The following is a 27985-nucleotide window of genomic DNA, read 5'->3' on the forward strand; positions in this document are numbered from 1 at the left end:
GGGCCACCCGCATCCCTGTCTTCATTATACACCTTTAGGCGCCAGGCAAAACTGTTTTGTTTTAACCAGGCCTTTGGTTGATCTGATTGACATCCTCTGCCCTGTTTAAAATGTGGCTCTTTTGGGGGGGGTTGCTGGGTTGTTTTTATTTTGATATACCTCTGGGTATAGGGCAGTATATAATTCAATCAATCAATCAATAATAAAATAAAATAAAAATATAAAATAAAATAAAATAAAATAAATCCATCTGCTCCTCCCCTCGCCCTCCCCTGCCTCGACTGTGGTCCTCAGCATCTTCTCCGGCAGCAGCGGCAGGAAATGGCTCACAGGCCTCTGAAATTCTCTGAAAACAGGAAATGGGGTCAGGTGCTTTTTGACGTACCAGCAAATCTCATCTCTGCAACCAGACGTTGGGAGGTAGCCCTGCGCCATCTCTGAGCTCCCTCGAATTAAGCTCTGCACCCAACCGGCCGCCCAGCGCTGGCCCCAGACTCTCCTGGGATCCTGGAAGGACTTTCCTATGAGGACTCCCAGAAAGGTAAGAGGAAGAGACACCAGCCAAAGAGAGGTGGCTTATGCAATGAATGGATTGTGCTGAAATGGCGAAACAGGCTGCAAAACAAATGGAAAACCACAGAATGGTAGAGTTGGAAGGGACCCCGAGGGTCATCTAGCCCAACCCCCTGCAGTGCAGGAATTGCAGCCAAATCCTGGGAACTGTCGTTTGTACAGGGTGCTGAGAGTTGCCAGGAGACCCCATTCCTCCTCACAGAGCTAGAAGAGTGGCTGAGCAGTCAAACCTCGCAGCTAACACAACTCTCAGCGCCCTGAACAAACTACTCTTCCCATGATTCTCTGGAGGGAAGCCATGGAGGTCCTAAAGGATCTTCCCTCCGGTCCTAAAGGATCTTCACTGGCTCCCAGTACATTTCTGAGCTCAATTCAAAGTGTTGGTGCTGGCCCTAAATAAACTTGGCCCTGGATCCCTGAAGGAGCGTCTCCACCTCCATCGTTCTGCCTGGACACTGAGGTCCAGCTCCGAGGGTCTTCTGGGGCTTCCCTCCCTGCAAGAAGTGAGGTTACAGGGATCCAGGCAGAGGGCCTTCTCGGTGGTGGCGCCCACCCTGTGGAATGCCCTCCCGTCACATGCCAAGGAGATAAAGAACTACATAACTTTTAGAAGACATCTGAAGGCAGCCCTATAGGGAAGTTTTTAATGTTCGATGTCTTACTGTGTTTTTATTATGTCAGAGTGGCTGGAGCAACCCATTCAGATGAAAAGCTCATCTCACACAGATATGTAGTGGAAAATGGGAGCAATGTCAAAATAGCTTTGTTTGCCAGAAGGGGGAACTCCTTGGCAATATCCAACCAAAAACTGTCCAAAGGTAGATCAGCAAATCTTAGCTTGAAACCACGATTTTGTCTCAGTTCAGTTAGTTCGTCCTGCTCCTGTAAAGTCGTGTCCTTTCCACCAACTGATACTGAGCTATAAGGGTCCCTAACCCAGTCAAGGCATTCAGTGGAGACTGAAGAGAAATAAAATGACAACTTCTCCGGTCCTCCTGGTGACTTGAGTCGCGATGTCTTCTTCTCTCCACTGCTGCGCACACTCTGCTCGGGCGGGAAGGAAGTCGGAAGATGATGTCCTACTGTGATAGGTCCAGGCTGGAGTCTGGACCAATCACAGCCCGGACATCAGAAGTGGAGGGTGTCCCCCTGAGGAGCGCCAATCGGCGCCCCTGCTGGCCGAGGGTGGGGTCAAAAACCCCACCCCATACCCAGGACACAGTCCGTCACCCACCTAGTGGGCGAAAATTTGATTTTTTTTTAAAAAAAATCTTTCCAATTTTTCCCACGGCACACCAGGCAACATCTCGCGGCACACTAGTGTGCCGCGGAACAGTGGTTGAAAAACACTGATCTATGATCTCATTTTGCGATTTTATGAACCACTCTGTGATCTTCGGATGCCTGGTGGTATTCAAATTTACAATAACAAACAAGGATAATCGGGTTCCCTTTCTCAGTATATTTAGCCTTCTTCCAAGTCAAGCATCTGCTTCCAGTCTTAGCCCTTGGACAAAGGGAGATGTCCCTTTGTCCAAGAGATTTTATTATTATTTTTTCATTAATATTCACTTATTTACTGCTTAATGACAGAAAGGGCTTGTAAGTGATTTACAATGATAAAATAAAATCACAAATGTTGACACATAAATATCCTGAACTAAAATACACAACAGAACAATCCTATAAGAAGGCCAAGATAAATCCATAGTTTTAAAAATGCAAGGAACGCCCCACCCCATAAAAACCGCACAGGAAGTAAAACAGAGACACTTTTCAAGAGGCGAAGGGAATGCCTGGGGGCTGCCAAGACAGAGGACCCTGCAGGCATTTCAGATCCAGGAAGGGAGGGTGTTGTGCTGCCCATTCCTTATTACAAGTGAGTAAAATCTTAGGGAGCCTGTTGGTTCTTGCCAAGCTGCATCGTTTCACGCTGGGATCCTGACGAAGTCATTGCATGTATTTGAAAAGCTGGCATTAATGACTGAAGTTCGTCCGTTTCCCCAAATTAAGAGCTTGAAAGTGATTTTGAATAAATTGACTGCAAAAGTTTTGGGTTTTATTGTACTATCCTCCTCAGTGGGTCGTACAGACGGCTGTTCTGAATCATGCTTTCCATAGGGAAGAGTTTATGGGAGCCGAAGAAAGTTTGGCGAAACACTGATTTCACAGGATCTGAGCTTGAATTGTGACTGAGAGCTGGGGGGGGGGTGTCTGTCACCTCCAACAGGCCTCAGCAATGCCTCCCGTTAAGGAAGAAGAAACCCCCTTGATCAGCAAGAGAAGCAGCAACCTCTCCTTCTCCAAGACAGACGGCCTCCAGGTATATCTCTACCACCAGCTGAACGCGGCACATTCGGCCTCGGATTCAGCTGGCACCCTAACCTTCCCCTTAGGGGGGGAGTACACAGCGGAGGAGCTCTGCATCGCAGCGGCCAAAGCATGCGGTGAGTTTGAACACTTCTCAGCTGGAGCGTCACTTTCCGCCAGCTCTGATGGGTGTCTCATTCCAAAAGGCAGAGAGAGTCTCTCGGCCATCAGGAGACTATCTCCTAAGAAGCCCTTTTATTATTATTTTTTTGACTTATTAGATTCCTAGTGAGCAACAGTAACATTACTCTCCCACTTTTAACATTTCCACATGCAGCAGTATCGAAATCCGAGGGGAAACACAGATTGGGAAACCCAGCCTTGCTAACACCTGCCTTCTTCTTTGCCAGGAATCCTCCCCGTCTGCCATTCCCTCTTTGCGCTGGCCAGAGAGGACCTCTCGGGGTGGTATGCGCCCAGTCATGTCTTCACTGTGGACGAGTCCTTCAGCCAAGTGCTCCTCTACCGGATCAGGTAGGGCACAGCTGTCGAAACTCAGCTATGACCCACCAGCGCTGGTGCCCTCCTGATGTTTCGGACTACAACTCCCATCAGCCACCAACCCGCATTAAACTACAACTCCCATCAGCCACCAACCCGCATTAAACTACAACTCCCATCAGCCACCAACCCGCATTAAACTACAACTCCCATCAGCCACCAACCCGCATTAAACTACAACTCCCATCAGCCACCAACCCGCATTAAACTACAACTCCCATCATCTACCAACCTGTATTAAACTACAACTTCCAACAGCCCCCAACCAATATGGCCGCCTGAACTACAACTCCCATCAGCCCTGGTGAAACACCTTCCCAACCTCCCCACAAAAGAGTCTTGTTTTCTCCACGCAGGTTTTTCTTCCCCAACTGGTTCGGGTCCCAGAAATCGTTCCGGTGTGGGCTGGCCAGCGACCAAGTCAGTCCGGTGCTGGATTACCCAACCATAGACTACCTCTTCGCCCAGGTGAGTACAACTCCTCCTCCGAGATTCGGGGCGGGAGCAACAACTTGTAGGGTCTGGAGATGACAAATTTGCAGCAACCCCTTTCCCCAAAGGCAAGGCAACTGGGAGTCCTGGGAAAGGGGCATGGAATTTAGGGGGACCCTGGGAACGTTACTTTCCCATGGACCCCTTGCTCCTCACAGTCCCGCAGCGATTTCCTCAGCGGCCGGGAGGAGATATCCCTGAGCATGGAGAACCAGGAGACCTGCCTGGGCCTTGCTGTGCTGGACATGTTGCGGATCTCCAAGGAGAGGAAGCAGAGCCTGGAGGAGACCTTCCGAAGTATCAGGTAAGGAGGAGAGGAAGCTCTCCCAGCAAGCAGGTCAGGGGAGGAGGGATCCAGAAAAAGCGGAGGACTCTTTGGCCCGTTGTGGCCAAACCTGGAAGAGGCAAGAAGCTGCCTCACTCGGAGCCAGACCATTAGAGCCGTGGAGTTGTAGGGTCATAGAATCATAGAATCATAGAGTTGGAAGAGACCACAAGGGCCATCGAGTCCAACCTCCTGCCAACCCCCTGCCAAGCAGGAAACACCATCAGAGCACTCCTGACATATGGTTGTCAAGCCTCTGCTTAAAGACCTCCAAAGTAGGAGACTCCACCACACTCCTTGGCAGCAAATTCCACTGTCAAACAGCTCTTACTGCCAGGAAGTTCTTCCTAATGTTTAGGTGGAATCTTCTTTCTTGTAGTTTGGATCCATTGCTCCGTGTCCGCTTCTCTGGAGCAGCAGAAAACAACCTTTCTCCCTCCTCTATGTGACATCCTTTTATATATTTGAACATGGCTATCATATCACCCCTTCACCTCCTCTTCTCCAGGCTAAACATGCCCAGCTCCCTTAGCCGTTCCTCATAAGGCATCGTTTCCAGGCCTTTGACCATTTTGGTTGCCCTCCTCTGGACACGTTCCAGTTTGTCAGTGTCCTTCTTGAATTGTGGTGCCCAGAACTGGACACAGTACTCCAGGTGAGGTCTGACCAGAGCAGAATACAGTGGCACTATTACTTCCCTTGATCTAGATGCTATACTCCTATTGATGCAGCCCAGAATTGCATTGGCTTTTTTAGCTGCCGCGTCACACTGTTGGCTCATGTCAAGTTTGTGGTCAACCAAGACTCCTAGATCCTTTTCACATCTACTGCTCTCAAGCCAGGTGTCACCCATCTTGTATTTGTGCCTCTCATTTCTTTTGCCCAAGTGCAATACTTTACATTTCTCCCTGTTAAAATTCATCTTGTTTGTTTTTGCCCAGTTCTCTAATCTGTCAAGATCGTTTTGAAGTGTGATCCTGTCCTCTGGGGTGTTAGCCACCCCTCCCAGTTTGGTGTCATCTGCAAATTTGATCAGGATGCCCTTGGTGTCTTTGTTTTTGTCCAAGGGAGCCCTCGGATTTTCCCGTTAACAATATAAATGCATAGCCAACTGAGGTTCTGCCCCCCCCCCCATGAATCAGACAAGGGAGATATCGGGACTCCAGGCTTCGCATCCTTGGCAGAAGGGAAATCTCTCTTAATTACTCCGCCAACATTTTTAAGAAACCGCACCAGAGTTTCTGAACTCCTCTTGGCAGCTTCCAAATGCAAGAATTATCAGATTAAAGGCGTCTCTATTCATGTCTGTGAATGTGGGTTCCGGCTGACACAAGTGGGAATAGTTCCTGTCATTTCAAAAAATGAAATTCAATTAAATGAATAAAATAATAATAATAGTTCCTGCCTCCTTTGCCTCAGCCTCCAGGCCGCCATTTCCCTGCCAGATTCTGGCCTCTCTTTGCACCATCTTGGCCCTCAGATCCCTCAATCCCCTCAGCCCCTCCTGGGCTGCCATTATTATTATTAATTATTATTATTATTAATTGCATTTATAGTCCTCCCCATAACTCTCTCCCCGGCCAGCTCTGCTCCGCTTGACCAGCGTCTCTGAAGCGATTTCCGTTTTCTCCCCTTTGGGGCAACCGAGTCCTTTCCAAGCCGAGCAGAAAGGCGCCTTCTTCTTCTTCTTCTTCTTCTTCTTCTTCTTCTTCTTCTTCTTCTTCTTCTTCTTCTTCTCTGCCTTTTCCCGCCTGGTCTCTGGGAATTTCCCCTTTTTCCCCCTGAGGGAATCCATTTCTCCCTTCTCTGCCTTCATCTCCAGGCGGAGGGACATTTCTTTCGGGGCCTCTTTCTGCATCTTCCGCCTGAATTTTGGCTCACAATATTTGACGTTTTCTCTTCAGCGCAGCCTCTTTTTCCTGGTCCCCCTTTTTCCCACCAACTGAATCTGTTTCCTTCAAAGCCTGAGCTTCTCTGTCAGGTTTGGCTTTCCTCCATTTTGTCTCCTGACTGAAATTCCCTCAGAGGTTTCTCCCTCCGTTTCTGCTTCCCTTCAGGAGTCCTGGGTCACGGTGGGGCCTTCTCCTCACAGAACTCTCTTTCCCTCACAAAAAATAGACAACTTTCTGCAGTAATTCATTCTCCTCCTGAGTTATACCTCCTGTCATGACTCTTCCACCATTTGAGGCAAACCCTCCAACTCTCTATGACTCATAGAGTCATCGAATCCTAGAGTTGGAAGAGACCACAAGGGCCATCGAGTCCAACCCCCTGCCAAGCAGGAAACACCACCAGAGCACTCCTGACATATGGTTGTCAAGCCTCTGCTTAAAGACCTCCAAAGTAGGAGACTCCACCACACTCCTTGGCAGCAAATTCCACTGTCGAACAGCTCTTACTGTCAGGAAGTTCTTCCTAATGTTTAGGTGGAATCTTCTTTCTTGTAATTTGGCTCCATTGCTCCGTGTCCGCTTCTCTGGAGCAGCAGAAAACAACCTTTCTCCCTCCTCTATGTGACATCCTTTTCTATATTTGAACATGGCTATCATATCACCCCTTAACCTCCTCTTCTCCAGGCTAAACATGCCCAGCTCCCTTAGCCGTTCCTCATAAGGCATCGTTTCCAGGCCTTTGACCATTTTGGTTGCCCTCCTCTGGACACGTTCCAGTTTGTCAGTGTCCTTCTTGAACTGTGGTGCCCAGAACTGGACACAGTACTCCAGGTGAGGTCTGACCAGAGCAGAATACAGTGGCACTATTACTTCCCTTGATCTAGATGCTATACTCCTATTGATGCAGCCCAGAATTGCATTGGCTTTCTTAGCTGCCGCGTCACACTGTTGGCTCATGTCAAGTTTGTGGTCAACCAAGACTCCTAGATCCTTTTCACATGTACTGCTCTCAAGCCACGTGTCACCCAAGTCCAACTAGGTCATCTAGTCGAAGCCCGGCAAAGCCAAGCTCTGCTTCAAGACCTCCATGAAGGTCCACCACCTCCTGAGGGCGACCCTTCCCCTGCTGAGCAGCTCTAAATGAAGGAAAGTTCTTCTTGATGTTGAGCTGGAATCCCCTTGGAACTTGAACCCATAGATTCAGGTCCTTCCCGCCAGAGTAGATATTTGGAGATGGCTCTCTCCTCTCAGTCTCCTCTTTCCCAGGCTAAACATCCCCAATCCCTTCAACCGTTCCTCATCAGGCTTCGTTTCCAGGCCCTTGATCATCTTGGTCGCTCTCCTCTGCACACCTTCCCACTTGCCAATCCCCTTCTTAAACTGAGGTGCCCAGAACGGTACTCCAGGTGTGGCCTGACCAAGGCAGCAGAGAGTAATATGACTCCATAGGATCTGGACACTGGACTTCGAGAAAGACGAACCCCTTGAGCTGAAGCTGTGGCTTTGGGTGTGTGCTGCAAGAGCTGAGCTGCCCGTTAAGCTGAGCTGTGCAAGAGCTCAGCTGCCCACCCAGCTCCTTCAGCCCTTCCTGGAGCATCTCCTCCAGTCAGCCCACGCGCAGCTGCCCCTCCCGTCTTCCGTTGCAGCTACAAGTTGTGCCTCCCAGAGCAGATGCGGCTCCAGCTCCAGGCGCAGAACTTTGTCACCCGGAAGCGGATCCGGCGCCAGTTTGGGCAGTCGCTGCACAAGGTCAGCAGCCTGCAGACCGAAGTCCGCTTCCTCAAGCTGAAGTACCTCATGGAGCTGAAGGGTCTGCAGGGGGCCACCACTGAGGAGACCTTCCAGGCCTGGGTCCCTGCACAGGCAGCGACAGGATCTGCCTGGACCATCCACGTCTCCAGCGAAAAGGGAATCTTGACAAGTCACAGCGGCGCCAAGGTGAGGTCAGGCTGCGTTGGGCACCCTCAGAGGACATCTAGTCTGACCCCAGACTCCGAACAGGGTTCTCACAGCAACACCTTTCAAGACCCTGCCCCAACCCCCTTCCTAGGGCCTCCAGCGCTAGGCGCACTCTACCTCCCAGTCCAATCCAAAGCAATAACTCCACTGACTGCAAAGATTTCCCACACTTACTGCCGGGCAAAGGGAGGCCCAGCTTGTAGCCTGTATGACATAGTGGTTAGAGCGCTGCACTAGGACCCGGGAGAGCAGGGTTCAAATTCCTACTCAGTCATCCGGGGGACCTCTGGCCATTCGCTGGCTATCGGCCCTCCCTACCTCGCAGGGGCATCATGGGGGCTCAATGAGGACTAGGCTCCCCCCCCCCAACTCATTCAGTCCCCACATCAGCCCTGCGAGGTGGGATAAGACCAGCCCTCAAACAAGCTTCAGGGATGAGTTGGGGGATTCGAACCCTGGGCTGCCCCAGATTGTAGTCCAGTGCTCTAACCACTACACCATACTGCCTCTCATATGCAGAGCCCACCTGTCTCCTCAAGGTGAGCGTAACCAGATATATCTCTCCTTTTTGGCGCATGTGCCAAATCCTTGCAATCCTTCAGGGAACCCACCTTTTCTGCGACTTCCCTGAAATTGCCGACATCACCATCAAGCAACCCGTCCGCGATGGTCAACCTGTGAAGAGCCGTCTGGTCAGCGTGACGAAGACAGACAGCTGGGTGCTGGTAGGTGAACCACCATGTTGCTTTTACTCATCATGGAATTAGAATCGTGACATTGGAAGGGACCCCCAAAGGTCATCCAGCCCAACCCCCTGCACCATGTTCATCGTGGGCTCATTTGTGACAGAGAGGGGTGAGCTTCCCTAGCATGTAGAAGGTCCTGGCATCTCTGGATAGGAGCAGGAATACTGCTGCCAGTCAGTGCAGACAATATTGAATTAGATGAACTCTGTACAAGGAAGCTTCATTTAGCCTTATATTCATATCATGAGGACTGCAGTCTTGCTTCCTTGTTAAGGGAAGGACCATGGCTGAATGCCAGAGCACTCGCTTGGCATGCAGAAGGTTCACCATTCCTTATTCCTAACTTATTCCTCCAAAAACATATTTTTAAGACCCCTCCCCTCATTTGCAAAAAATACATTTAATCCACAAAATGGTAACGCCATACTGTCTGGTGTCAACAGACAGAGAATTCCCAAGGCTCACGCTGCCGTTCTACCCCTGGTCAGTGCCTTTTGGAATGGCTTGCGTAGCCAAAGAAATGGCAAAATCGCAAATTTTATCCTGAAAAATTCAGCTGTGTGGCATTTCAGGAAGCATGAAAAATCCATCTTGGAAATGCCAACGTGGCTGAACTTTCCTGTTGTCTGTCCATCCATTGAAAGGTGGGCATGGTGGTTTTGCCTCTTTTCGCGCAGGAGATGGAGTTTGGCAGCCTGGCAGATGCCTTGTCGTTTGTCTCCCTGGTTGACGGATACTTCCGCCTGACAGTCGATGCTCAACACTATTTCTGCAGGGAGGTGGCCCCCAAGAGGCTTCTAGAAGACCTGGAAAACCAGTGCCACGGACCCATCACGTGAGCCCCAGACAAGCCCCAGAGTGGGGGGTGGCCATAGAGTCATGGAATTGAACCCCCGGCAGTGCAGGAACCTTTCACCCAACGTGGGGCTGGAACCCACGACCCTGAGAGGAGGAGCTTTGTGCTGTAACAACTGAGCCAGCCCCGCTTAGGCGGAAGAGATTCCAAGCCCCACTAGCAGGTGGGACTCTGCACCAGCAGAAGGAGGAAGGACGAGACGTCAGGCAGGGCTGGGCTGGCGATGTCTTCAGATCGTCTCTGAGCCGCAGCCTGCAAACCACATGACGCTCTTCCTTCCTCTAAGGGCAACGTGAAAAAGCCTGTGGGCCTCGCCCGGAATTATAAAGTCTTCCAAAAGGCACCTCAAGACTCGGGGCCAAAATTGGGCAGGATCTGCTTTCGAATTAACTAGCAGGGCTATTGAAAGAATTGTAGAATGCTAGGAGTGGGAAGGGGTCCCCACGGTCATCTAGTCCAACCCCCTGCCCTGCCTTCTGAAACACCCTCTCCAGGCAATTTATTGCACTCATCATTTTATTTCTACGCTGCCTTTCTGCAGTTCAAACTGTGCTCAAGGGGCCTTACGAAATTGAAGTTATTCTTTCTTAAATTTGCTAGCCGCTCCTTCTTGCCCAGGGCGATCCAAAGCAAACCCCACATACAGACATTAAAACTAAGGAGGGGGGAAATGCATTTTAAAAATCCCTCCCACCTCTCAAAAGCCACAGATAGTTAAAGGTTTTTACTCATGAGAATGTCGGAAGAGCCTGCAGGATCAGGCCACTTGCACCCTATTGCCCCAGTGGACAAATGCCCCATGCAACCTCAGGATCCAGGAAGTCTGCTTCTGGGCCTAGAAGCTCCCTAAGAACCCCAGAAGAGCCAAAGGAATTATAGAATTAGAATTATAGAATTGGGCTTGACGATCAGAAGGTCGGCGACAGGGTGAGCTCCCGTTGCTCGGTCCCTGCTCCTGCTAACCTAGCAGTTTGAAAGCACGTCAAAGTGCAAGTAGATAAATAGGTACCGCTCCAGCGGGAAGGTAAACAATGTTTCCGTGTGCTGCTCTGGTTCGCCAGAAGCGGCTTAGTCATGCTGGCCACATGACCCAGAAGCTGTATGCTGGCTCCCTCGACCAGTAAAGCGAGATGAGCGCTGCAACCCCAGAGTCAGTCACGACTGGACCTAATGGTCAGGGGTCCCTTTACCTTTAGAGTTGGAAGGGACACTGAAGATCCGCTAGTCCAGCCTCCTGCAGTCCAGAAAGAGGCAGCTGTCCCTTTCGGGGATTAACCCTGCAGTCCTGGCTCTCACCAAGGGAGACCAGCACCCTCTTCTCACAGGGAGCAACCCTGCACTCCCAAGGGAATCCTGCCCCCAAAGGAAACCTGTTATTGGGGGGGGGGGCGCATTGCACCCAAGGGCAGCTCTGCATTTGCCGCATTGAAAAGGAAACACACACTCAATAAATGAATAGATAAAAACCATGAATTTTGTGTCAAATGTGGGGAGGAGGTTTCGCCGCCCGGCTTTCAAACGGGCGAACCAACGGAATTTCCTGCCACTAGATCCCAGCTTCAAATGATGCAGATTATCATCATTTGATGATGATAAGGGTTGGACTCGATGGCCCTTGTGGTCTCTTCCAACTCTATGATTCTATGATCTATTTATTTTTAATTTATGCCTACGTCGAATTTTAAATTGCAGGTCAGAATTCGCCCAAAACAGACTGACAGCGTCTCAGAACGAAGGCGTAGCGCATGTCCTTCGACGAAGCCCAGAAGATTTCGACAGTTACCTGCTCACCATCTGCATCAAGGTGGGAGCCCCCCTTGCTTAGCCTGGTCCCACAGGTGAGGTTTGGGGTGCAAATATTGTTTGGCCCTTAGCGGCACCCATAGAGGAGGCAAGGAGGATGACGAATGAGGAAGTGGGAGAGATGGGGGGGTGGGGTGGAGATTCACTTGGGACACCATTAGCCAAGAGGCTCGGTTCTAGAGCCGCTCTGTAAAGTTCGAAATAAAAAAGGACTGGAGGAAACTTTTCCTTGTCTTTATACTTTCCTGGGCAACCAGCTGGGAGCCGCTGGCAACACCCTAACACATTCACACATTACACTGACCTGCATGTGCAAGCTGCCTTTACACATCCACTTGTGTGAATTCAGGCATGCCAGTTGAGACATACAGGTTAGAATTGTGGCATCGGAAGGACCCCAAGGGTCATCTAGTCCAACCCACTGCACTGCAGGTAGGAATCTTTCGCCCAATGTGGAGCTCGAACCCACAACTCTGAGATTAAGAATCTCATATTGTGTGCACTGACCGTATACTACTTGAGCATTACTTGCGCATAGCCATACGAGTGTGCACAGATCCAACTGCCTGTGTGCACTTGTTGGATATAACATGAGACCACCCCATGAGAGCAAAGGGAAGGGCACTCTGCATATGCTCCATTGCAGCCCATCTGCAGAGGTGGGGGGCCCCCACTCTGCTCTGTCCTGAATGCACAACTCCAGAATGGAGTCTGGGTCTGCTTCAGAGTACCGACTGAAATACGAGGGTTATCTGTCCCCCTGCCCCCTCCTCAAAGGACAGGTCCCTTCCTCGTATTTTACAGGATTCTGCCTCCAGTCAGAATCCCCCATCATTGGAGGCAGAATCTGAAAACTTTGGGAAGTCAACAGATGCATGCTTTCTAAAAGCCTGCATCATTTGGCGCTTGGATCTAGTGGCAGAGAGTTCTGCTGGTTCACCCATCTGAAAGCTGAGTGACTTGGGTCACTTGCCATCACTTGCCATTAAAACTCATTCCAAAAAGTGAGCCAAAGCAACAGAAAACATTGCAAACCCTTTTGCAACTTCCATTGTACACTAATTTTGGAAGCAATTGCCGTTTTTACAAAGACCTTCTCCCTGCCCCGCCCTGCCCCACTGCCTGGGGTCACCCCGCTTCCCCAAACCCCACAGACGGACATCGGCAAGGACTTCAAAAGCCTCTTGATCCAGAAGGGCAGCGATGGCACCTTCTCCACTGCTGGGGTGGCCAAGAAATTCTGCAGCCTCCGGGAGATGCTGGGTGTCTGCCAGCGCTTTAGCCTCCAGGCCGACGGGGTCGCCATCCAGCTGGGCCCACAGCGCCCCCCACAGCCCAAAGGTAGGCTCTGCAAAGGAAAATCATGGCATTGTACAGCCAGCAGCCCCACAGATCCCATCCTTGGGGATCCTGCCCTCTTCCATTCTGCCCTGGGGTGCCCCAAATCTTCCTGGTCCCATAAACTCCTTCTGCCTCTGTTTCTCTGTAGAAAAATCCAACCTCTTGATCGTCCGGGGGGGCACCTGCCACCAGCTGCCCAGCTCACCATCCGCCTCACGGAGGGCCGTCAACCAGATGATGTTCCCGAAAATCCAGGCAGAGAATCTGGTGCAGGTAAGAGGGAGAATGATGGACTTACATGACATGTGTCTAAAACACATAAATCTGCCTGCACAAAAAATTAATAATCCTGGGAACTTCAAAGTTGGGAGGAACCCCAGGGGTCATCCAGCCCAACCCCCTGCAATGCAGGAACACACAGGCGGCTCCAGAATCTCTGGCAGGGGCCAACCGACCTCAAACCTCTATTTTTTCAGGCTGGCAGGAACCTGTCTGCCTGCTTTGTGATGGATCATTTCTCCCTCCATTAAGTCACAAGCGCAGTCTAGGATAAGCTGTTCCTGGTCAGTTGGCAACCCCCAGCGGCCCTCTTTCTGCACCCTGGCAGTGCCCAATCTTCTTTCCCCCTCGGCAGTGTGAGAATCTGGGGCAAGGGACCTTCACCAGGATCTACCGGGGCTTCAAGCGAGATCCCAAGGAAAGCAGAGAAGAGGAGGAAGAGGAAGACGACGACTCGAGGAGTCGCCAGGTGGAAGTGGCCCTGAAAGTCCTGGACGTGGCCCACTGCAGCTGGGCTGAGGTGAGGCCCAGGGGGCGGAAGGGGGGAGTCCGGGAAATGGGGACGGGGAGAAGCTGAGCCAGACGGACGAAGCTGCAGAGTCAGGGCCCCGGCTCCATCTAGTTCAGTATTCTCTGCACTGGCCGGCAGCAGCAGGGCATCCGGCAGGGCTCCATCCTAGACGCCAGTGCGAAATATCAGAAGGAGAGGGGAACTGAGGTTTCTTGGGAGGTCATATCCTGCACCTTCCATACGTCTGTCCAGAAGGGCAGAACAACTCCCAAACAAATGTGTTAAATCTGTAGCAATTCTGTCGCATCTCCAACAATTCATTTTTCTCTTTTGGGAGGTAAAACACTTTTACTGAAAGTTGTTTTGTTTTAACATATTAAACACTGAAACAATCCTTACAATTGTGCGGGGGGGGGGAGGGGAAAGGAATAGAGGAAGTGTAACTGAAAAGACCCTTTATCCCAATTAGATCATGCATCTCTCGTCATTTATCTGCACATAGAAAGGCAGGCTCCCGTATTTTCTCTACCTCTCTTCCCAATCTCTCATCCTGAGAAAACCTTCTTGCAGGTACCTCCCACCTCTACCTGTGCCCTTCCTGTGCGAGTCCTCCTTAATTCAAAATAAAGGAATCTTAATTAAAAAATACAAAAATTAGTACCCCCAGGGTCATCTAGTCTGACCCCCTGCAAGGCGGGAATCACAGCTGGAGAATCCCTGCCAGGTGGCCATCCAACCTCTGCTTAAAACCCTCCAAGGAAGGAGAGCCAAGGGCACCCCAAGGGTCATCTAGCTCAACCCCCTGCAATGCAGCAATCTCAACTAAATTATCCATGATGGGTAGCCATCTCAGGCTGGCCCTGGGGCCTTCTGCATGCACAGCAGCTGCTCTGTCCCGGAGCCGCCCTCTCTTCTGCTCTCCTCACCAGCAGAGCCACTCTGGCAAATCACATTCAGTTGGGAGCAGGTGTCATTTCGCAAGCGTCCACCAGGTGGCGCTGCCGCTGCGAAAAAACCCTCCAGGTGCGCAAGGATCACAGAGAGGCGCCAAGGGAGGATATTATTATTATTATTATTATTATTATTATTATTATTATTATTATTACTATTATTATTATTATTTATACCCCGCCCATCTGGCTGAGTTTCCCCAGCCACTCTGGGCTGAATGATGGGGATGGAGGCGCTCTTTCAGATGGTCGAGGCCATTTAGGGCTTTCAAGGTCACAACCAACACTTTGAATTGTGCCCGGAAATGTCCTGGGAGCCAATGCAGGTCTTTCTAGACCGGTGTTATGGGGTCTCGGCGGCCGCTCCCAGTCCCCAGTCTGGCTGCCACATTCTGGATTAATTGCTGTTTCCGGGTCGCCTTCCAAGGCAGCCCCACGCAGAGCGCGTTGCAGTAGTCCAAGCGGGAGATAACCAGAGCAGCGTCTGCTCTCCTCTCCGCAGCCCTTCCTCGAAGCGGCCAGCATGCTGGGCCAACTCTCGCACAAGCACCTGGTCCTGCTCCATGGAGTCTGCGTGGGAGAAGAAAGTGAGTCTCCTGCCCCCCCGACCCCATATCCCCCCCCCAAGTCTGCACACGGGACTCCTCAACTTGCTTTGCTCGTCTGTATGTGCGCCCCAGTCTGTGTCACCAACCTCCACTTTTCCCCAAAGGTACAAAAGCTATGCAATTCGGGGGGGGGGGGTTGATTTGCATGCAGGGTGGAAAGAATTAAAGGGGGGGGAGGCTAGGATGGGCCTAGAGAGAGCCTGGCGCCTGGATCAGGCCCGGGGGGGGCATCTAGCCCAGCCTCCTCACAGCAGTAAAATGCCCCATAGAACCTAGGAATGGAGATAGACTGCCTCTGGCCCTGGAGGTTCCATAAGAGCCTAAGAAGAGACTGCTAGAGGAGGCCAGCAGAGGCCCCCCTAGGGAGCCAGGAGCCGACTGGGGCCCCCGCAAAGGGACGGAGCCCACAAGGAGGGCCTGAGCAAAACCCTCCTCGCTTGGGAGCCCAGGAGCTGGTGCACAGAAGTCGCAAGGGACCACGAGGGCCATGGAGAGCCCGTTTGTCATCCCTAGATCTTCAGGAGGGGGAGGGGGAGGGGGAGTCAGCCTTCCCAGGCAGGCACCCTCAAGCTGATTTGCGCTACAACTCCCATCATCAGAACATTCAGAGAGCATTCACCCAGCTGGTCAGCACTGACTGGCAGCCGCTCTCTGGAGCTTTGGGGCAGGAGGCATTCCCAAGGGGACTGAAGCTGGGACATTCTTCCATGAGCCTCAGCCATTCCTTTAAAAATAAAGGTTCTAGTCCTCATGGGTTGTAAGAAGGCTGCTGGAGTAAGGAAGCAGCCTTTTTCAAACTCAGGCACCTCAGGTGCAGTATAGTCCATACTGACTGACAGACGCTGGGACCTCCTGAATACAGAGCAGGTGCTCTACCCACTAGGCTACAATGTCCCTCCATAAACCAGGAGACCTCTAATGGGAGTTGTAGCATCCAAAGGGTGCCTAGCTTGGGGAGGCGGCTGGGGAATGGTTTGGGAAGCGGAGAGGGAAGGAGGGGGTGCTTAGGACGCGGTCTGATCTGGCCGCTTTCCTTCCCGGCAGGTGTCATGGTGCAGGAGTACGTCAGGTGCGGCGCGTTAGACAGCTACCTGCGCAGGAACCAGGCAAGTGGCAAAGTGACGGCCACCTGGAAGCTGCACGTCGCCAGGCAACTGGCTTATGCCCTCAACTTCCTGGTAGGTCCCTCAGCAGAGGAGAGGTGGCTCAGTGAGTAGAGAACAGGGCTCTGAATCTCGGGGTTGTGGGTTCAAATCCCACGTCGGGCAGAAGATTCCTGCCTTGCAGGGGGTTGGTCTAGATGTTCCCTGGGGTACCTCTCAACTCTACAAGTCTAGGATTCTAGGGGCTTTCCCCCTCCTGTGTCATTAAGAAGGCAGCAGTGGAGCACTCTGTTAATCAGAGTGTGGCAACGCATGACGCCAGGGTTGCAGGTTCAAATGGTCAGAGTGGGCGCTGAAAAGAGGTGCTTTGAAGATGTCAAGAGGCAGGGAGTTCCACTGTTTGGGTGGTGGCTGCAGGCACATCCTTGCTTTTTCTCTCCCGGCCACAGGAGGACAAGGCTATGGTGCACGGGAATGTCTCTGCCAAAAAGGTCCTGCTGGCGAGGGAGGGGGATGCTGCCAGCGGCTGCCTCCCCTTTATCAAACTCAGCGACCCGGGAGTCAGCGCCGCCGTCCTCCCCACAGACTGTGAGTGGCTGAGTCTCCTTCCTCCTCTCCGTCCTTCTCCCACTGCGCTCACAGGAGACGTTGGGACTCCCAAAAGAATGGGGGGAGCTGTCTCCTTGGCCCCCTAACCCGCCCCTACTGGGCGCACCCCTGCCCTAGAAAAAACATTACTCTGATTTAAAAACACATTTATTCCAAATAATATTTAAACACTTTATTTACTTCTCTCACAAGGTTTGCTTTTGCTTTAGTTTTGGTTTTTCTTTTAATTAAATAACAATAATTTTAAGATGCTGCTGGGTTGCAGGGGAACCTCAAGGCTGTTGTAGAAAAAAGACGAAAGGAAATTTATGGTGATTTCAAACATGCAGAAAGTTTAAAGAGCACTAGACTGTAGGCTGAAACAAATGCCCGTTTCTGCTTGCCAAGGCTGACCAAGCACTTGCATGCGAGGAGACACCCCGAGATCTCTGAGGATCCTGCTCACTTCTCTCTTTCTCTGTCTCGCATCCCAGTGCTGATCGACCGGATCCCGTGGGTGGCACCCGAATGCCTGGAGGATCCCAAGAACCTGGCGCCCGAGTCGGACAAGTGGGGCTTTGGCGCCACCTTGTGGGAGATCTTCAATGGCGGGATCATGGCCCTGAGGCTGATGGAACCCAAAAGGGTAAATTCCCCAGGTGACACCCCCGACTTTTGGGGTTTGGGAGGGGGGTCTACACCAGCAGACACCCTTTGCAAAGCCTCTGCAGTGTTAGAAACTCAGATATATAATCTAATTGCCAAATGGCACCTTAAACCGAGGTTGTAGTCACCACAATGTAGTAGCAGCAGCAGCAGCATACCACTTTATATTTATATAATATCTCAAAGCGGTTTTCAAAACATTAAAACACCAAGTAAAACAATCCAGAATAAAGCAAATTTAAGGAAAATATTTCAGATTCTTCTCTAAGTGACATTTGGCTTTCCTCAGTCTCCAATCCAGCGTCCAGAGATCTCCACATGGTTGCATACATTGCAGGGGGTTGAACTAAATGACCCGTGGGACCCCCTTCCAATTCTACAATTCTATGGTAAATCGCTTCAGGGTTCAGCAAACCAACCAATATTTCGGCTCCTGCAGGAGGGGTTGAATATGTCGTCTTTTCGCCCTGCTCTGCAGCTGAGCTCTTGCAAAGCTCAGCCTAATGGGCAGCTGAGCTCTTGCAAAGCTCATCCCAAGCAACCATTCTGGCTCAAAGGGGTCCATCTTCCTTGCCACAGTAAGGAAGAAGGAACAGCACGGCAGCAGCAGATTTAGCTGAATAAAATAGTTGTGCTTCCTGCAGTAATTTATACCCCACCCACCTGGCTGGATTTTCCCGATCACTCTGGGCAGCTCCCAACAGACTAGTAAAAACACGATAAAACACCAAACATAAAAATGTGGGGGGTAGGACTAGATGACCCTTGGGGGCCCTCCCAGCTCTGTGAACTCCTCTTTCTTTTTGCAGAAGCTCAAGTTCTACCAGGACCGGCAGCAGCTCCCCGCTCTCAAGTGGGCAGAGCTGGCCAACCTGGTGGCTCCCTGCCTGGATTACGACCCTGGGAGGCGCCCCGCTTTCCGCAGCATCCTTCGCGACCTCAATGAGATCATCACTTCCGGTGAGTCCCAGCGGCTGAGAAGCGCTGTGCAAGGTGCAAAAGTATGAAATGTTTTGTCATAAAGTAGAAGCAGAATTTACTTACCGTCGTCTGGGTCTCAAAGCGAGAGTTGCAGCAGCAAAATGGAGTCGGGTCCAGAGCTGCAATCTCAGTTACCAAAGTACAGAATCTAAGTTCAAAAATGGCGTCTGTGTGGTCAACTTGGAAGCGCAGCAACGACAGAGAGAGATGGCCAGGCAGGAAGGAAGGATGTAGCCCTGCAGCTTCCTGCCAAGGCAGACAAAGGAAGTGATCTCACAGAGTTGTCTCTCTAGCAATTTTGACTCTGTGAGCCTAGGCTCATCTAGCAAAACATGAATTGTTGGTTTGGCAGCAAGTACAGTCATACCTCATGTTACGTCCGCTTCATGTTACGTCCTTTCAGGTTACGTCCTGCGGCACCCAGAAGTACTGGAAAGGGTTACTTCCGGGTTTCACCGCTCGCGCATGCGCAGAAGCGCAAAATGACATCATGCGCAGAAGCGGTGAATTGCAACCTGCACGTGCGCAGATGCGCCGCTGTGGGTTGCGCTCTTTTATGTTGTGAACAGGCCTCCGGAACGGATCCCATTCGCAACCAGAGGTACCACTGTAGTGATGTACCAAGCTGCCTTTGGCCCCCTGTATCACCCACACTGACTGGCAGCAGCAGCAGCTCCTTGCTGCTTCCTGCCCCACCTGGAGCTGCTGCCAGGGGTTGAGGCCAAGCAGGTGTCCTCCGCGGAGCAGTGGTCCTCAACTTCTCCTTCCCCCAGATTACGAGCTCCTTTCGGACCTCCCGACCAGCGACACCCCCGGAGGCTACCTGGATGTCTCGCTGTGGCAGGATCCCACCCTCTTTGAGGAGCGCCACCTGAAATACATCTCCGTGCTTGGCAAGGTAGGCGGGGTGCGGAGGGCGGGGTCTGCAGTGCAGTGGCCTTTGGAGAGGACCAGGAATTGAATCCCAAAATCATTGGGTTGGAAGGGAGCCCCCCCCCAAAGATCATCTAGCCCAACCCCCGAAACGCAGGAATCCCAACCCACAGCCATCCATCCTATTTGAAACTACACCAGACCCCTAATTAGCTGTGCAAATGGGTGAGCAGTTTCATTGCTGCATGAATGGATTTGGGCAAAGACTCCGGGGGAATGGATTTGTGAGTGAGTTGGAAGGGGACCCCCAGCGGTCATCCAGCCCAACTGTTGTAAACAAAAGCTGCCCTTTCCCCCTTCTGGGGTATCCAAGAGCCCATATAGAGTCCTTACGTAGGTTCCCTATTGGTAGGAGAAAATAACAGAGGCCAACCAGAGAATATTGAGAAGCAAAGCAGCTCGTAAGCCTGATCTTTATTGATCTGTTGCAACAGGGTCCTCATTCACCACACGAAGGAGGGAGGAGGAACCCCGAAAAACGGTGTGCAAGGCCTTATAAAGACTTTTGAAATTGCCACCCTGTAGATCAAGACCACCCCCAGAAACATCATACATACATCACAGAAAAGGCGGTCTAAAACAGAAATTTGAATGTTGTTTATCTCCTGTCTGGCAGGTTACCTGTTAATGCTCACTTGATTGGATACCCTGGGGAGCCTGGCCAGTCTTTTGTAATGATAAATACTTAGTTCCTGAGTCAGGTCACAGGCTCACCCTATTCATACACAGACATGCCCTTAAGACAGGATTTGTGAAGGAAAAAACAATGGGGAGGCTTTTCCATTTTCCTTTGACCTTGCAGAGAAAACGTTTGGTCAGTTTGGGACAGTTTGGGAATAAAAAATGGTTCCAGGTTGGTCTTCTTGTGCTGATCTATGTACGTGCTTGGTTAGTACACTTATGAACATTGAACATACCGTATATCTAAAACCTCAAAATTCCTATCACACGACCCACTGCAGTGCAGGAATCGCAGCATCAGTTTGGGGAGAATTGTGTGTCAGAGAAGTGTATTGATTCATTCCTTTTAATGAAGAGCATTTGCACCCCGAAATGGCTCCTAAAGAGGCTTACATCCAATCCCAGTTAAGGCGAGGCAGTCCCTGCCATCGAAAAACTGCACTGCAGGCAGGGAAAAAGGGAGGAGGAGGGAAGAGGGGGTGAATGAAACTCCAGTCTCAGGCAGTGTGATGGGAGCCTCTAAAACTAGGCATGGCCTGGAGACAGTGGCCAGAGAAAAGTTTTTCTCCCTCTCTCACAAGACTGGAACTCGTGCACATCCAACACAGCTGAATGTCAGAAGATTGTCACTGGTTTGAAGTGATTTGGACACGGCTGGAATTGGGGGTGTTATCTACAAACTCCACATTTGATGTATCGGTTCCTTGGTTTGTGGGGCGCTGCAAAGCTAGCAGTATATCTGAAGCAGCGTCTCCACCCCCATCTTGCTGCCCGAACACTGAGGTCCAGCGCCGAGGGCCTTCTGGCAGTTCCCTCATTGTGAGAAGCTAAGTTACAGGGAACCAGGCAGAGGGCCTTCTCGGTAGTGGCGCCCGCCCTGTGGAACGCCCTCCCACCAGATGTCAAAGAGATAAACAACTACCAGACTTTTAGAAGACATCTGAAGGCAGCCCTCTTTAGGGAAGCTTTTAATGTTTGATGCATTACGGTATTTTAATATTTTGTTGGAAGCCGCCCAGAGTGGCTTGGGAAGCCCAGCCAGATGGGCGGGATATAAATAAATTATTATTATTATTATTATTATTATTATTATTATTATTATTATTATTATTATTATTGCAAAACCACTGCAAAACTTTGGCACACTTTTGGAGGGGATCACAAATTTGGGGGTTCGGAGTTGGTTCTCCAGTTCTCGTGTCCTTAAATCTGCGCATTGCTGTGGGCAGGGCAATTTTGGGAGCGTGGAGCTGTGCCAGTATGACCCGCTGGGCGACAGCACTGGGGAGCTGGTGGCTGTCAAGCGGCTGCAGCAAAGCTCATCGGAGCACCGGGCCGACTTTGAGCGGGAGATCGCCATCCTGCGCTCGCTGCATCACGACTTCGTGGTCGCCTACCGGGGCGTCTGCTGCAACCGAGGTGACCCCGAGGGGGGGCGGTGGGGGGGGCAGCCGATTGCTTGGGGAAGGTTCAGCAGAGGGCGATGCAGAGACTGCCCTGCGAGGAAGTTGGCAGCGCTTGGGGCTTTTGAGTTTGGAGGGAAGGTGGGGGAGAGATGGCACGGTCACAGAGGTATAATAGAATCATAGAACTGGAAGGGACCCCTGAGGGTCATCCAGTCTGTCCCCCTGCAATGCAGGAATCTTTTGCCCAACACGGGGCTGAGTCCCATGACCCTGAGATTAAGAGTCTCATACTCTACCGACTGAGCTGTCATGAAATCATAGAATAAATCACAGACTTGTAAACTTGGGAGGAACCCCGAGAGTCATCTAGTCCAGCCCACTGCAATGCAAGAATCTTTTGCCCAACGTGGAACTCGAACCCACAGCCCTTAGATTAAGATTAAGCCCCATGTTGGGCAAAAGGTTCCTGAATTGCAGGGGGCTGGACTAGATTTCAAACTCTCCCATTCTGTGATTCTGTGATTAAGGGTCTTGTGCTCTCCTGGCTGAGCTATCATGAAATCATAGAATTAATGGGGCTTGAAGCCATGACCCTGACATTCAGAGTCTCCTCCCACTGAGCCATAAGGCTTTATCAAATGATGCCTGGCCTGCCTCTTGTAACCCTGGGTCCTGTCTATTCCCCCCTTTTCTTTCAAGGCCACAACTGACATTGTTTGTCTCCCCCCAAATTAGCACAAACCTTTTGTGTCTCCGCCCAACTTCAGGCCGAAATTCTCTCCGGCTGGTCATGGAGTACCTGCCCAATGGGTGCCTGCGGAACTACCTGCAGAAGAACAGAGAGAGGCTGGACCTCAGGAAACTCCTCCTCTACGCTTGGCAGGTCTGCAAGGTGAGGCCTCCTCTGCAATGTCGCCTTTGACGCCTTTGAGATAACATCCTCGTTTCCTGTTAATTCTGCTGCTTTGGATGCAAACGGCTTTCTTCATCAATGTGTTTTTCCGAGCTGTTTCATTTGATGTTTTAATGGAGGTTTGAGATTTTGTTCTTAAAATTATAAAGCGGTAGAGAGAGGTGAAATGAATACTAATACTACAAATAATAATAATAATAGTAGTAGTATTAACCTGTAGCCTTCCAAACGTTAAAAAACAATAATCCTGGAGTGGGAAGGGGGCCATAGAGCTCATCTATCCTAACCCCCCTGCTCAACCACAACATCCCTGGCAGGGGGGCTGTCCAAACCACCAGCGGAAGAGCTGCCCCTCCCCCTCCTGACGGTGCTCCTTCCACCACTGCCTTGCCAGGGGTTGGACTAGATGACCCTCAGGGTCCCCTCCAACTCCACAATTCTCTGATTCTGTGAATGACTCTTGATCTCGAGGAGCTTCACAAAATGAAATCCACTCGCTGGACATTTCTGCCTCTTAGCTCTCATCTGGCCTCTGAAGGCAAATTCATATTTATTTATTGTCTTTTGTAGAATCGTAGAGTTGGAAGGGATCCCCAAGGGTCATCCAGCCCAACCCCCTGAAATGCAGGAACCACAGCTAAAGAATGACGGAAATGCAGAGTTGGAAGGGAAATGGAGGCTCATCTAGCCCCCCCCCCCACAGCCCCCCCCACCACAATGCACCTTTTCTCCAAGGAGCAAGCCTGGTTCTCCTACCCCTCCTCATTTCCCCCCTGCGACAACCCTGTGAGGTGGGTCAGGCTGAGAGGCGTGGCGACTGGCTCCCAAGGTGAGCTTGTGGCTGAGTGAGGATTTCAACCCAGGTCTCTCCCAGGTCCAAGTTCAGTACAGACATACCTCGGGTTACAGGCACTTTGGGTTGCACGATTTCGGGTTGCGCACCACGCCATACCCCGAAGTACTGGAACAGGTTACTTCCAGGTTTTGGTGCATGTGCAAAAGCACCAAATCGTGACCCACACGTGCGCAGACGCGGCGCTGTGGGTTGCGAATGCTGCAGGTTGTGAACGTGCTTCCCGCATGGATCACATTCGCAACCCGAGCATCCACTGTACTATATAACCGCTGCACCAGACTTATAGACAAATTTTAAAAATATGTGCACACGCACCGTCCTCTAAGCAGTTGGCAGAAATATCCCTTTTGCCAAAGGAAAATGGTCCTCATTCACTGCAGAGAGGTTTGGGTGAGTGGGATGAATCCTGGGGAGCAGGGCCGAATCCTGACCCTCACCTTTGTCCCTGCAGGGCATGGATTACCTGGGTTCTCAGCGCTATATCCACCGGGATTTGGCCACTCGGAATATCCTCGTGGAGAACGAGAACCACGTCAAGATCGGAGACTTTGGCTTGGCCAAGATCCTCCCGCAGGACAAGGAGTATTACGTTGTGCGGGAGCCGGGCCAAAGCCCCATCTTCTGGTACGGAGGGGCGGGAGATCAATGGGCCGGCGTGTTTCATTCTCCTCCCAACTGGCCAGAGATGTGTTGCAGAGTTGGAAGGGACCTCGAGGGTCATCCAGACCAACCCCCGGCAGTGCAGGAATCGCAGCAAAGTCTTGTCCATGCTTTTCAATGGGTCCACCCTGAATCACGGGCGGAGGAAGAGGCGGGCAGGCGGAGCGCACCGCCCCCGGCAGCGCGATCCCAGTGGGGTGCCATCGTGGCTACACCCCCCGCGCTGGGCGCCACGCCCCAGGACGCGCCCCCCACCGGCTCTCTGCCCCCCAGTGCTGGAGCATGAAGCTCCGCCACTGCCCTGAATAGGTCGGGGGAAATGGGTCTCCAGACGTCCCCTATGGCAATGCCACGTAGGGCTGGGAATGCCCCTCATCGGAAAACCCTGGAGAGCCACTACTGCCAGTCAGTGTAGATGTCAGGAGTGAGGCACAAATCGCGCCAAGCCAGTTGGAGTGAACTGGTTTTTTTAGCAAAAACAGGCTCTTCATGGGTGTTGAGGCCTAAGGAGCAGAGAGCCTCATATCTGGTCGGTCTTGCCCCATGAAATCAGTTGTCGAGTCCAAAAGTTCCCAACTCCCCACAGCCGTCTAAATCCACCCCCCACCTCTGCTCCAGAGTTTTCCCCAAGCAGTTGGAGACTAAGCCAACCTCTGCTCCACCCTTTTCATGCCTCTCCTAATTCTGGGAGACCAGTGGGGAGGGGAGCTGGTTGCAGCAGGAGGGGGAGACAGCCATGACTCTTCCAGCCAGACTCCTCCCTGCCTCTTGGCCTCCTTCCTCTCCTGCTTCAGCTTCTGCCTCCGAGTCTGGACTTCTCTCTGCCACAGACTCTCCCTGCTCACTAAGCCTTGTTGCCACTTCCCTGGCTTCTCCCTCTGACCCCTGATTGTCACCCCCCCCCACTCCCTGGGCTCTGTGCCTTCTTTCCCTGGGGGTTCCCTTGGGGTTTCCTCAGCCAGTTCCTCTCACCATTCCTCTACAAACTGCCTACATCTCCTCCTCTCCCAGGTATTTCCCCAGCGATCTGAGGCTGTGCCTGAGGGCAGCCAACCTCTTCTCTGCCCTCTTCATGCCTCTCCTAATTCTGGGAGACCAACGATCTGCAGCTTCCTGGGTGTAGATGAGTCCCTTGTCTATAATCAGGAGGACCAGCATCTAAGGCCCATGAATGGGCGTCTCCCCTTGTTTCCCCAGGTACGCACCAGAATCACTGTCCGACAACGTCTTCTCCCAGGAGTCGGACGTCTGGAGTTTTGGGGTTGTCCTTTATGAGCTTTTCACCTACGGGAGCAAAAGCTGCAGCCCCTCAGAGGTGAGAGAGAGAGTGTGTGTGTTTGTGTGTGCAACCCTTTAAGAACTCAAAAAGAGGTTGCTGGATTGGACCAGTGGCTCACCCAGCCCAGTCTCCCGTCCTCACAATGGTCAGATACATCTAAGAACCTGGCAATCCAGACAGACTGCACCTGGTCCTGGAGGCTCCACCAGAATGTTCCAGATCATCGTTTTATCATATGTGGTGGACAAGCCAATTGGCCAAGGGAAATGGGGGTGGGGGTGGGTTTAAAGGTCTTTTGTAAAAAGACTGGAACCTTTCTTTTAAGTCCCCAGAGATTTTATTTTTATTTTTTTAAATCTGTTTCTTCATGCAACAAAACTGACGGGATATGCAGAAACGGCAAGTTTAACTAGTAAAATAAGAGATCAGGAAAATATTTGCAGGTTATTTGAAGAAACTTTGCAAGCAAATTGAAGGCTAGCAGGATTAGAGTAAATTCATCAGCATATGGAGTAATTAGAATATGCAGCAGCTGAGCATAACTAGAATGAACCATGGAAGGGGGCAAGGAAAGCCCATATATATATATATATATATATATATATATATATATATATATTCCGGATCAGGTCCAGCCCGTTCCTGCCAAATCCTCTTTTGTGGCGACCATCTCTGCCTCCTGTGGCAATGAGTTCCATAGTTTAACGGAGAAGGGCTTTCTTTTAGCTGCCCTGAATCTCCCACTACTTCTAAATTTAGCATAACATGCCCCACGTGACCCTGGCCTTGTCCTCTGCCTTCTCCCACACCCTCCCACCTAGGAGTTTCTCCGAATGTTGGGGCACAGTAAACCCCCCATGATCGTTTGCCAACTCTTGGAGCTCCTGAAGCAGAGCCAGAGGCTCCCGTCACCCGCCAACTGCCCGGCTGAGGTGAGTCCACAAGCAGAGGGCAATGGATCCGTTCTTGTGCCTGAGGTTTGAGGAGGGGTTGGTCTAGATGTCCTCATGGTGTCCCTCCTTCAGGCCTGTGCCTGTGGGATTTAGACCAAGCAGGGGCAGGCACTGAGTCCTTCAGTCTCCTTGAGTTAAGGGCTCTAAGTGAGGTCTCCCCTCCCCAAGAAGCATGGGAACCATAGTTTACCCCCAACAGAGCTACAATTCCCAGCACCCTTAAACTGAAATGTACAGAATGGACCCAGCCGTGGTGACCTTCCTCTTCAGAAACTCAGCTGAGGTCTGCTCAGAGACATCGCTAATGCCTTGGAGATTGGGGCACGTGTAAAGCTAGAGATCACTGAGAGGCAGCATGGCAGAGTGGTTAGAATGCTGGACTGGGGCCTGGAAGAGGCCGGGTTCAAATCCCCCCGATGTCGCCATGAAGCTTGCCAGGTGTGGCCTTGGGAGCCAGTCGCCGCCTTTTCTCAGCCTGGTCTACCTCGCAGGGTCATTGTGAGAATCAGGATGGGGAGAAAGAGTAAAAGGCAAACAATTTAGACAATCTGAAGTGAAATCCGAGCAAGACACTGATGGAGTATGCAGAATTAGCAAGTTCAGCTAGTAGAGTTCAGCCCCCAAGGAGGATTGGAAATGTTAAAATTGGAAAAATTAAATTTTAAAAAAATTGAAAACACGTTAATATGCTAGCAGGTTTGGAGTAAGTTCTGCAGCAAAAGTTACTTTGAGAATAAAGTTGAGAAAAGAAGGTATAGAATAATTATAATATGCAGCAACAAAAGATAACCATGAGAACATCACGGAAGGGTGGGAGAGAAGTCAATTTCTTAAGTGAATGTATATTGTAAAGTGTTTGTTAAATTGTATTTTATTTGTGGGAAATTTATAAATAATCTTTTTTAAAAGAATGTGGGGACAGAGAACCATGGACACATCATTGAGCTCCTCAGATAATGCAATTAATAGATAAATAAAGGATTTACGGAGGGGGGAGGAAAGCCAACCGTTGGCACAAAGTGGAATCGCACCCGGATCTGACCTCCGCCCTCCTCTCCCTCTTCCTGGAGGTTTATACTCTGATGCAGTCCTGCTGGTCCTTCTCCCCGGCCCAGAGGCCTCCGTTCTGCAAGCTGGCGCCCCAAATTGAAGCCCTGAGAAGCAGCCGCTGCAAAGTGCGGGGCTAGCAGGTGAGGAAGACAGGCCGGAAAACTGAATCTCTTAAAATCCAATTTCTGATGCGCAAGCAAAACCACACGCCTACAAGCCAAATGAAACTAAGGAGACCCTTCCCTTCTTCCGAGGGGCTGGCAGCTCTTGGCCCTGGAGTTCTTCCCCATGTTGAGTCGGGATCTCTCTCGTTTGAACCCAGGGATCCTGTGTCCCAGGACTGACGGCAGCAGAGTTGCTGACCTTCTCTTCTGCAGAGCCTGGACCTTGAACCCAGGACTTCATTCCACCCTGCTTCCCATGCTGGGCGCTTTGGGGGTAGCAAAAAGGGGGGCTTTCCTCCGCCTCTCCCTCTCGTTGCTAAAGGATCTTTTTCTTTCCTTCTTTATGGTCGCACAAATTAATAAAATTCTTTAAAAGTTAAAAATAAACAAACCCAAGTCTGTTGCATTTCTCTTTCCTCGCCCTCTCCAGGACCGAAGAGCAGGCAGAACTGAGCAGCTGTGAGATTTTGTTGCAAAGAATAAATGAAAAAAATTGAGGACAGACGCTGTTATCTCTTCAGTTGAAATGGAGACAGATTAAAGATA

General features: G+C 51.1%; 1 protein-coding gene across 5 annotated transcripts; it reads left to right on the forward strand.

The window, feature by feature from the left end:
- Positions 1 to 282: 282 nt before the first annotated feature.
- On the forward strand, positions 283 to 27937 carry JAK3 (Janus kinase 3). Of its 5 annotated transcripts, XM_081177506.1 has the most exons (25): positions 286 to 541; positions 2695 to 3020; positions 3294 to 3417; positions 3801 to 3912; positions 4095 to 4240; positions 7800 to 8091; positions 8715 to 8837; positions 9536 to 9693; positions 11407 to 11518; positions 12672 to 12858; positions 13007 to 13131; positions 13493 to 13657; positions 15101 to 15185; positions 16251 to 16384; positions 16759 to 16897; positions 17392 to 17543; positions 18373 to 18523; positions 19318 to 19442; positions 21388 to 21577; positions 22332 to 22456; positions 23785 to 23957; positions 25191 to 25308; positions 26094 to 26204; positions 27296 to 27415; positions 27598 to 27937. In XM_081177506.1, exons 2-24 carry the CDS (start codon positions 2813 to 2815, stop codon positions 27410 to 27412), a joined length of 3372 nt encoding a protein of 1123 aa, XP_081033632.1. In that variant the 5' UTR covers positions 286 to 541; positions 2695 to 2812; the 3' UTR covers positions 27413 to 27415; positions 27598 to 27937. The 5 variants fall into 5 exon arrangements, 4 of the variants coding, with proteins under 4 accessions (XP_081033632.1, XP_081033630.1, XP_081033631.1 ...); XM_081177504.1 differs by having other exon boundaries at positions 27296 to 27937; XM_081177505.1 differs by having other exon boundaries at positions 2746 to 3020; positions 27296 to 27937.
- Positions 27938 to 27985: the final 48 nt, after the last annotated feature.

The sequence above is a fragment of the Podarcis bocagei genome (assembly GCF_964188305.1).
Source record: "Podarcis bocagei genome assembly, chromosome: 18".
Classification (NCBI taxonomy): Eukaryota; Metazoa; Chordata; class Lepidosauria; order Squamata; family Lacertidae; genus Podarcis; species Podarcis bocagei.

Bases quoted from the DNA above. Each gene is read 5' to 3' on its own strand.
- JAK3 (XM_081177504.1), top strand. From the start codon at position 2,813: ATGCCTCCCGTTAAGGAAGAAGAAACCCCCTTGATCAGCAAGAGAAGC. The intron at 8,838-9,535 runs GTAGGTGAACCA...CTTTTCGCGCAG, and splicing joins AGACAGACAGCTGGGTGCTG to GAGATGGAGTTTGGCAGCCT. The intron at 25,309-26,093 runs GTGAGAGAGAGA...CCTCCCACCTAG, and splicing joins AAAGCTGCAGCCCCTCAGAG to GAGTTTCTCCGAATGTTGGG.